A 10,990-nucleotide genomic window follows, 5' to 3' on the forward strand; every position below is an offset into this window, starting at 1 on the left:
TGATGAGAGAGATAGTGATGCAAATGAAAACATACACTAATTATAATTAAATTTTTTTTCATGATCTAATTTTATTCGAAAAACAATCGCATTACATAATGTTATAATTTATCAATATTAAAAATAATCACACTGATTACAATTTTGGATTAAGAAGAAAAACAAATGAATGAATCTATTATTTTGTACTATAATCACTGATCATATTAATAATAAAGAAAACATATAAAACTATATCACAATCATCGAACATTAATTTGTTTGAGATTTCTGATGCTATTTAGATTTAGAAAATAAATTCGATTCATAATAAGAAAGATAGTATATTGAACAATTCAATTAAATCGATGAATTTGTTGGAAGAATCAATAAAGCTAATTTCAATTGTAACCGCTGTTGTTTGTACGTACTGATTGTCCAAGGTAATGTGATGAACTAAATCAAGCTAAATTAAGTGGTAGAAAAAAATTTTGGCATAAATTTTTTAAAATTTGTTCGAAGACAAATTTATCCATTGATTATTTTGTGATAATTTTTTTTTGGCTCTTTCCTTCAATTAAATGAGCGTAAATTTTTTATTTTCATCATCAACATCACCATCTATGTTGTTCGTTTTTGATCGTTCTTTGTCCGGATTCATATTGGAAATGATACCCATTATTATTTGAAATATACCCCATAAAATGAATGCGAAAACAATGAACGATATGAGGTAACAGATGAAATGCCAAATTGTATTGTTTACATAATCACAGCAAATATTTTCACCGCAACAGAACTGAGTGAAAACAAAACAACAACAAAAAAAAATCATTTATTCGATTCATCATATAATTTTGATATTTACAATTACCTGTTCTGAATTACAATAATCATGATCGCAATAATATGCATGAACAAATATCGAATTATCTGAGTGTCGTAAATATCCATCACCGGTTAATAGAATGAATATTGAAATAAACAAAATGATAATCAAATTTGAATCTGCCATTGTTTCATTTGAATCGGATTATCGATTTCAATCATTTAAGCATCATCATTTTGATAGAATTCCATTTTACAATCTTATTCATGTAATACCATTTGTCCATGATCATTTGTAATTAAATAATTAGATTATCGGTGAAAGTTTTTTTCTGTCTGAATATGATGGCAACTTAATCGATGTTTATACAAAAAATGATGATGTTTATTTAGCTTTCTTTGTTATCGAATTTTTTTTTAATTCGGGCAGAGCAGGAGCATGCGTGTTCATTGTTTTTTGTCCTGAAAATAAAAAATTCAGGATTTGAACAGGTATTCAAATTCTGAAAGATTTGTATAAAATTTTTTTTAAAACTAGAATTTTTGATTTGACAAAGAGATTGATGATATAAAAAAATATTTGAAAAATCTTTCATAAGAAAAGACCACCGGAAACTTGAAGCATAGCACCGGTAATGTAAGAACTTTCTTTTGAAAGTAAAAATTTTATAACATTGGCCACTTCTTCGGGTTGTCCCTTTCGTCCCAATGGAGTTAAGAATAACATTCCTTGCATAACTAAAAATCAATAAAATTGAATAAATAATTATGTTTTACGTATAAAAATGTCTACTTACTATGTTCGGGTACTGTTTCAACCATCGGTGTTTCGATGAAACCAGGAATAACAGCATTACATCGAATATTATATTTGCCCATTTCTCGGGCTACTGTACGTGTTAAACCTTCGACGCCAGCTTTGCCGCAGCATAATTCGCTTGTCCCATATTGCCTATTTTGGCACTAACACTACTAAAATTAACAATAGATCCGCCATCACTTTTTTTCTTATCGATCATTGTTTTACAGGCCAACTGTGTTGTATAAAATGTTCCCTTAAGACTGACATCTAAAACTTGATCAAAATCTTCCGGTTTCATATCGATTACCCATCCATCTTTTGTAATACCGGCCGAATTGACCAACAATGTTGCTACCTCTTCGGATCCATATGTTTTATTCACCAATTCGAACATTGATTTAACTGAATCCAATTTGGCAACATCTACTTCGACAGCAACATGTTGACCTTCGGTCATTGATGCGATCGTTTCTTGAGCACCTTTTACATTACGATCGGCTACAATTATCGAAGCATTTTCTTTAGCCAATAATTTACATACAGCTCGTCCGATTCCCGATCCACCTCCAGTTACGATAGCAATTCTATTGGCAAACATTATTTTAAATTTAAACTCTCAATGTATATCGATCAATGGAATTGACATCATCATAGGTACATGGATATCAAAAAATGATTAAAAAATGACATAATCACGTGACAGAGCTATTCAAAGAACCATAACCACCATGATTCATGCTTCAACGATCAAATCATGTATCGAATTTGGTAAGATAAATTTTTCATTGATTTTATTTTTTAATCGAAAATAAATTCAAATTTTTTCACTTATCAAGTATGGCATCTGACTTTTTCCATCCGAATATTGGTGGTGTCGAAAGTCATATCTATCAGTTATCACAGCGTTTTCTTCGAAAAGGACACAAAGTAATTGTCATTACCCATGCCTATGATGATCGTGTCGGTATTCGTTATATGACATCTGGCCTAAAAGTTTATTATCTACCATTTTTAGTCATCTATAATCAATGCACACTGCCAACATTATTCACTAGTTTTCCGATTGTTCGTTATATTTTAATACGAGAACAAATAAACATTGTCCATGGTCATTCAGCTTTTTCTGCATTAGCACATGAAGTTATGTTTCATGCAAAAACATTGGGATTGAAAACAGTATTCACCGACCATTCTTTGTTTGGTTTTGCTGATGCAAGTGCAATCATAACAAATAAACTTTTAAAAGTAATGCTTTCCGTTTGCAACCGAGTCATTTGTGTTTCTCATACAGGGTAAACATAATGATAATGAATTAATCCACACACAATTTATCATCATTTTTTTCTTGCTTCGAAAATATTTAGCAAAGAAAACACAGCTTTGCGAGCAGGTGTAGATCCGAATCGAATTTTTGTTATTCCACATCCTGTGGATACGGATGTATTTCGTCCACTATCGACAGCTAATCAAATTGATAAAAGTGATAAATGTAAATTTTTTTCCTGGCTTACTACATAATTGATCATTTATTTTATTTTCTTTAAAATAGTGACTATCGTTATACTTTCTCGACTAGTTTATCGTAAAGGAATCGATTTACTTGCCGGTGTGATACCACAAATATGTCGACAATATCCTTCGATAAAATTTTTGATCGGTGGCGAAGGACCGAAACGGATTGTATTGGAAGAGATGATCGAACGACATTCACTTCAAAATCGAATTACATTAGTTGGTCATGTAAATCCGGACAAGGTTCGCGACGTTATGGTTCAAGGTGATATATTTCTCAACTGTTCATTAACCGAAGCTTTTTGCATTGCAATAATCGAAGCTGCTGCATGTGGTTTGCAAGTTGTAAGCACTAAAGTTGGTGGCGTTCCTGAAGTTTTACCCGAAGAATTAATTTGGTTTGCCGAACCTTCTGTTGAAGGTGTTTATGATGGAATAGTTCGGGCTATAAATGATCGAATTCAGGGCAAAATTATTGCGCCGCAAAAATCCCATGAAATGGTTAAAAGTTTTTATCAATGGGATGATATTCTAGAACGAATAACATTCGTTTATGAATCGGTCGAATCTGATCCAATCGAAACGATCGATGAAAGGATACAAAAATTCTGGAATTTCGATGTTGCAACTGGAATGTTTTTCCTATTCATAACTGTTGTCTGTCATTTTTTATTTAAATTATTTTCCTATTTTGTACCCGAATCCGAAATTGAATTGGTACCGGAATTTAATTATAATGAATTGAGAAAAACTAATAATAATAATGATGATAACCACAATGATAATAAATGTCAATAAATAAATAACAATTCTTTTTAAATGAAACAATAAATTTTTTTTTGTTGACTAGATTGTTTCCAAATATGGATCCCAACGAAAAATTGCACGATCATCATTTAATTTTTCAATAACGGCAGCTTCAAATTTATCTCGAATATGACTAAATTCCATCACTGAAGTTGGTTTTGAACGAATCCAAAGTTTATCGAATGATACAAATAGATATGCTATAGGAATAAATTTGAATGAAAAAAATTAATTCGAAATCAATTAATATGGAATTTATACCGTAAATTTTATGAAAATCTTCAATCACATAAAGTCGAGTTTCTGAATTGAATAAATGTGTTTGAAGATGATTCATACGAAGTAGATTCAATGCTAAATGTGTTATGTTGATACCGACAGCCGCAAATGGATAACCATAGGTTGGATGCAATGAATGTGATAGAATATTTCGAGCATATTCACCAAATACGGTAACAAAAAAGACTAAATTCTCCAACGACAATAGACCCATACCGCGAAAATCTGTACTTGGATCAGATCCTTGGAAACCAATTTCAGTCCATTGTTTACTAATTAATCCATCCAATTTTCGATCAGGACAAAGTTTTTCCCATAAAGTTTTCAATAATTTTTGATGTGATTCATCATTCGGATCAAAAGTGATGGCTCGTAATTTATCTAATCGAGCAATTAATTGACGATAACCATAGATTTGTACCAAACAAATTCGATAAGGAAGAATAAAGCTAAATAAATTTTTTTTGTAAAACCTTAGAAATCGATTGATTTTGAAATATAAAAATAATACTCAGTATGAATATTAGTGTTGATACATTTAGTGACTAGAGTAGCTTCAACAGCTTTTTCCACAATTTCCCATCGATGAGCCAATTGATCCGCCAATGCTATACTGGTCAATTCAGAATCGATTTTTTGTAATACTGGTGATTTAGATAGTCTGAGTGAATTTTCTATGAAAAATTATATTTTTTCCGATAAATCAATCAGATTTTTTTTGACAATTTATGTCAAACGCAGAAACACATACCTACAGCTTTTGATCGATAAGCATTTGAATAATCAGCGTAGCATATTCTTTGTAGTTCACATAATCCAGTTGTTTTACGTAAAAAACCTTTAAGTAATTTACGAAAAAAGAAATATATTGCTGTAAATAGATGATTAAAAAGTTGTCCAATTATGTACATTTTCTTTACGAAATCGAGTGGCTAATTTTTTTTAAATATTTAACCAGAAAGAATAATTCTTAATACTGAATGAATTTTCCAATTTACAATTATGAATTATTTTTATTTTTTGTTTGTTTGTTATTATTTTCCACACCTGTTTCCAAGCGACGACTATATCGACTCGAATCGATAAAAATGGGAAGCAATTTCTTTTTTTCAAAAATTGAAGAAATAAAAGAAAAACTTATTCATTTAAAAGTTTATTCTTTTTCGGCAAGTTTTATTTTTAAAATTTTGTCCCTTGTTTTTACATTATCTAATCATTCATTCATTCATTTATTCCAAATTGCTATGTTGTTTTTATTCTTTTTTTTTATATTCATTTTCGATCGAAGAAAAAAAAACGTCATTATTTCTCTTTTTCGTTTCCATATCTACGAGATCGTCAATTTATTTGATCGGTAAATAAGTTAACAACAAAATCAAATACCTGGAAGTATATATTTTATTTTCTCCCCTCGATTCAATCTAAGAGATGATGATTGTATAAATCAAAGAATGATGAAGCAAAAGAGAAATGAAATAAAAGAACGAAAACCAATCTGACATTTTTTTTCCCCTGTTGAAAGGTGCTATTTCAAATAACGATGATTGCCCGAAACATTTGATTATATTTATTTTCTTCTTTGAGAAATTTAAGTCTGATTGAATCTTTGATAATACTATATATAAACACACACACACACACACACAATCGATAATCAAATCAATCAAACTGAATTGAATTGATATGGAATTGATAAAATATACTCACACACAAATAACATCTAAGCATAAGATGATCACGATCCAAAAAATAATTCATGCATGGAAATTTTCTCTTTCAATTTTTTTGTTGTTCAATATTTTGATTTGATTATCGATCTCTTCTTATTATTCAATAATGATGATGATGATTGTCCGACAATCTGTTCATTCAATTTTATTTTATTTTTCATTCCTTAACCCCCTCTCTTTATCATCCCCGATCATAATCAATGAGAAATGTTTCTTTCTTTAAAATTCGCATACAATGAAATGTTTTCATTCATTCCGGTTTTTTTTTGATGGTTATAATGATAAAGATGGTGTTTGACATTTCAAGGTGCTAAAAAAATTGATTATTCTATTTCATTCAATCAATTCCTATTGTTCGTGAACAAACGAAGAAGAAAATTATTTTAAATCAATTGAACAGATGTTGATTCAATTGTCGATGATCTTATGATATACAATTTATTAATATTCGAAAGAAAAAAACAATTCATTAATGAAATAATAATTTATTCGATTCGTGCTTTCGAAAACTAATTATTCGAAACATAAATAACATTTAACAATGATAAAAATGAATCTCTGTTGTTCGGGATGACATTCTGTTTTATGGCGGATAAATTTTCTAAAAATAAAATTAAAGAAAACCAAAAACAAATAAATTTTTTTTTCTTTTCGAATTTGTGAATGCTCTTGATTAAAAAAAAACATTCGAAATTCAAGGTTTTTTTCAAAGAATTTAAAAAAAATGGATTCGAAATACACATGCGCATTTCGAATTGCAAGATTTTTTTATTCATTTTCATAATAGAACCCTGTGTCAAATACCTTGCGTGGGTAAAAATTGATTCCAAGAATTTTTTTTGTTTATTTTTGTCTGCTCAGCGTACAAACAACGATCGCAATAAGGCGGGTTACATAATCATCATCAACATAAGCGGATTTCTATTTCGCGCTCATCATACATTTTATTAACAGTTTTTTTTATCATAACATTTTGGATTTTATACAGTTTATTTGTTGGCCAACGTTACAATTTTCGTTCATCATCTTTATCATCATTTTTTTTCATTTTTTTAATATCCCATTTAAAACGAAGGATAGCTGCGCTAGTTTTTTTCCATTGAGTGTGTGTGTGTTTGTTACATAAAACATGTTTGTGTTTGTGATGAACAGATTCAATAAAGATTTCCTCTTTGCACCAAAAAAAAACAACATATAACGGCAGGCTCTTCTTGGCCAGATTTTTTTCCCGTTAATTTTCTTATTTACTCTTGGTGAGCAACAACAACAACAAAAAAGTGTTTGTTTTTTTTTCTATTACTTGTTTCGCAAGCTATTTTGCTGGTATGACCAGTTGGCACTATATCCATCTTATTTTATTCTATCGACATTAATCGAATCAAAAAAGTTTCGAACGATTTTTTTTTGCTGTTATTGTTGTTGAAAAACTTTTCATCAAAAGATTCTGTTGGTGAACTTCATCTTCTTAATGTGAAAGTCTATTTTTAATTCTTTTTCAACCACTTCCTGAAGTTTCTATTTTAGACATATTTTTTGTACATTTGTTTTGACAAAATACATGTAAAATCAACGACAAAATCAAAAATGAAATGAAAATGTTTAAATCAAATTCATCCGGATCACAGATATCACGTTTTGGTTTTATAAATATTGATCCGTCACGATCACCCACATCATCATCATCATCATCATTATCGAATCCCGTTTTAACAACACAACAATCAACAATAATTGAAAATTTAAATTCATTGACCACAAGCTTTAAACGATACTTTTTCAAATAATAGTAACCCATTATCGAATGGATTGTCAAAATGTATTCTTAATGATAGCAGTATTTATCAAGATAATAATAATGGTAGCAGCAGTATTGTGATAAAAAATGGTCAAAATTCTAGTAGAAGTATAGCTAACAATAAAAATATAGATGAAAAAAATAAGAATAGTAGTGGCAATAACATTCTTATTAGCAAAAGAACCCATCAAGGCAACAACAACAATCGACAATCCAACAACTTTCAATCAAATAGTAGCTGTGCTGGATACAATCCGACAAATAACAATGATAGTGATGATAGACTGAATACAATTCAATATATACCCGCATCATATTCGAGTGATTTCGGTTGTATTTCTGTTGATCGTAGAGGTGGTAGCAGGGTAGCATCTTCATTATCATCATCAACATTACCAACCTCAAAAGAATTACAGTTTTTCACCATCAATGCTAATAATCGTCCAGTCATCGGATCATTGTCCAAACATTATAATTATCAACAACAACAACAATTACATAAACAAACAATTAATTCAAACTTTGAAAAAAATTCGAATAAAATTTCATCATCATCATCATTAATTTCCTCATTGAATGACCAAAAACATTCACAACAACAACAACAACGCCTACAGCCAAAACAAATGACCAGTGGCCAAATTTGTGTTGATAAATTAATAGAAAATATTGAAACACAGCCTAAAATCAACATTGAATATTTTTACTCAACAACGACAAAATTATAGACCATGGAATAAAGATAATATTAAATTCGTTAATAATCGAATGATAACCGGACAACAACAATTAAATGAAACATTGAATAAAGATTCATTTGGTTTTCAGCAACAACAAAAAGATATTCATCATCATTCAAATCTACCTATATTGTTCAAATCCTCATCATCATCATCATCAACATTATTGAATGTCAATGAAAATCGAAACAATACAAACAATAGGGAAAAATTTTCATCAAATCATCAACACCGCCAAACACAATTTTTATCGACAAATACAATAAATACGACAAAACAAATGGTTGATGATGGTATTGATGATGATCATGATCATGACAATAATCTTCAACAACAACAATCAAACAATAGTGAAAAATTGACAGTGATGGATAATATTAATGATAAGATTTTGTTGATTAAATCACAATCGCTAAAATTTGAACCAACAAATAATCAACAACAAACGGATCAACCAATAAATCAAAGTAAGTCAAATGAAATGTTAATCTACATAGGTTTTTTTTACAATATACAAAAGCAAGATGATTCAATTAGTTAAAACAAATAGAATTTAAAAAAAACAAGTTTGACATACAAATGTCATAATGTTCTGTATCTATGTGGATTGTTTGTTTGTTTGATTGATTAACAGGGGTTTCACACTACAGCAATATTGCTGTGAAATATTTCATTGAAATATTTCAGTCCATAAGGCTGAAATGTAGTGAAATATTGCATTTGAAATATTTCATTCACATTGCTGCTAGTGTGAAACCCCTATAATGGAAAAATTTTTTCATCATCATCATTATTCACTTTTTGTTTGTTTTATTCTATTCTCGATCTTTTTATCACTGGATAATTTATCTCAATAATGTTGATTATTGGATTTAGTCAATTTTAATAATTTTTTTATTATTTTGATAATTTAATTTTCTTATAAAGATTATTTATAGAAACAAATTAGTGTTTAATGTTTTCGTTTTTTTTATTTCAATTTTTAAAAATAACATTCATTCCTAATCGTTTTGTTCGTATCTATCGATGATTATCGTTTGTTTTTTCTTTAAATTCGACTTTCATTGGGTCATCATCATGAATGATCATGGGAAATAATCTTCCCCATATAGATAAATACAACAGTATATAATTTCGAAGATTAGTTTGGAAATTATGAAATTTTTAAGAAGAAAAAAAACACCATCATCAATTATAGAGAATTTTCTCTCCAATAAATGTTGATCGTTTTTTTTTCGTTCAACATCTTGGTGATTTTAATTTGTATTTTTTACATCAAAAAAAATTTTGTATTCAGTTTGTCATAAATATTGAATTTTTCGGTGAGGATTTTTGTCTTTTTTCTTGATACATTCGAAATCATCACATATATTCTGTTTGATTTGTATAATATCCACAGGGGATTTAGTTTTTTTTGTGGTTTTATCTTGACCATATAATTGATGGTGATTAGCCTATATTTCCAAAATTATTGGTTAAAATTAACATAAAATAAACGTTATTTTTGTTTGATGTGAATAAAAAAAAATAGAACAAATTTTTTTGTTGGATGTTTAAAAAAATAACATTTATCTGAATGTATAAAGTTTACTTTTTACCTGATATTTATCTAAGTAGAAAAGAAGGACATATCTGTACATTTCCAATTTTTTTTCTCTCTTCCACCCTTTCACCAAAAAAAAGGTGAGAAAATTCATATTTTCAATAAATTTGATGATAAAATTTAAATTGACTTTTTTTTGTTTGTTTCCATAAGTTCCTTCCACATTTGACATTTTTTTTTGCTGTTTTCATATTGAATTTTTGTTTTTACTTCCTTGTTTTCATGTTTGTAATGATAAACACACACAAACACAATGTATTTGTGTGCATGTGAGGGGGTTGATGATGATACATTTTTTTCGCGTTTTGATTTACATTGAAAACCAAAAATGTTAATATCAAAATCATAAAATTATTATGGACAAAGATAATCCATCGGGGTGGAGTGTGTGTGTGTGTATTTACATTTTGATGATGTTATTTTCTATATTTAAAGGGTTATAATTTTTTCGGGTGTTGTTATTATGATGATGATAGTGTAATGAATTCTTTCAAACTTATTTATTTCTTTGTTTACAGAAAATTTCTTGCTGTTTATAAATTAGATAAACAAATTCATTCATTTCCTCAATCGATAGCCCCTGTTGCCTGCTATCGTTTGTTCATTGATTATTTTCGAACAAGTTTTTTTATCGTCTTCACTCTTTACATATTTTTTTCCATTGTTTTTATACACGTGTATCGGTTATAATAATGATGCTGATGATGATGATGATTTACGTGATTGAAATTTGTTTTGACATTTCATGTTTGAATATTGACTGGAGTAAAAGAAAAAGATTTCCTTGTTGTTTTTTTTCTCTTTTTCATTCTGATCATCATGATTTTTATTGAACCCGAAATGATGTTTCTGTATGATGATGAACTAATTATATTTTTTCAATTGTGATGGATTGTTTTTTTCCTGTTCTCATTG

General features: G+C 28.8%; 4 protein-coding genes across 4 annotated transcripts; 1 reads left to right on the plus strand and 3 right to left on the minus strand.

Moving 5' to 3' along the window:
- Nucleotides 1-46: 46 nt before the first annotated feature.
- Nucleotides 47-1,024, minus strand: LOC113791912 (uncharacterized). Its single transcript, XM_027341763.2, has 2 exons — nucleotides 854-1,024; nucleotides 47-778 (listed from the first exon to the last, which is right to left on the minus strand). The coding sequence occupies exons 1-2, from the start codon at nucleotides 992-994 to the stop codon at nucleotides 557-559; spliced, it is 363 nt and encodes a 120-aa protein (XP_027197564.1). The 5' UTR covers nucleotides 995-1,024; the 3' UTR covers nucleotides 47-556.
- A 146-nt stretch (nucleotides 1,025-1,170) lies between these two features.
- On the minus strand, nucleotides 1,171-2,207 carry LOC142646163 ((3R)-3-hydroxyacyl-CoA dehydrogenase-like). The gene is given in 3 exon segments (XM_075824392.1): nucleotides 1,171-1,545; nucleotides 1,605-1,727; nucleotides 1,730-2,207. Coding segments are annotated over 3 exon segments (747 nt in total). The 3' UTR covers nucleotides 1,171-1,399.
- Nucleotides 2,208-2,237: 30 nt separating this feature from the next.
- Nucleotides 2,238-3,967, plus strand: PIG-A (phosphatidylinositol glycan anchor biosynthesis class A). The gene is made up of 4 exons (XM_027341759.2): nucleotides 2,238-2,377; nucleotides 2,446-2,901; nucleotides 2,974-3,098; nucleotides 3,159-3,967. Exons 1-4 carry the CDS (start codon nucleotides 2,364-2,366, stop codon nucleotides 3,917-3,919), a joined length of 1,356 nt encoding a protein of 451 aa, XP_027197560.2. The 5' UTR covers nucleotides 2,238-2,363; the 3' UTR covers nucleotides 3,920-3,967.
- On the minus strand, nucleotides 3,831-5,288 carry LOC113791910 (ELMO domain-containing protein 2-like). The gene is made up of 4 exons (XM_075824391.1): nucleotides 4,959-5,288; nucleotides 4,719-4,881; nucleotides 4,190-4,656; nucleotides 3,831-4,128 (listed from the first exon to the last, which is right to left on the minus strand). The coding sequence occupies exons 1-4, from the start codon at nucleotides 5,116-5,118 to the stop codon at nucleotides 3,968-3,970; spliced, it is 951 nt and encodes a 316-aa protein (XP_075680506.1). The 5' UTR covers nucleotides 5,119-5,288; the 3' UTR covers nucleotides 3,831-3,967.
- Nucleotides 5,289-10,990: the final 5,702 nt, after the last annotated feature.

Source organism: Dermatophagoides pteronyssinus, unplaced genomic scaffold, assembly GCF_027571235.1.
Source record: "Dermatophagoides pteronyssinus isolate colony J.1.1.1.1 unplaced genomic scaffold, Derpt_VIB-CSIC_2022.12 sq0083, whole genome shotgun sequence".
Taxonomy (NCBI): domain Eukaryota; kingdom Metazoa; phylum Arthropoda; class Arachnida; order Sarcoptiformes; family Pyroglyphidae; genus Dermatophagoides; species Dermatophagoides pteronyssinus.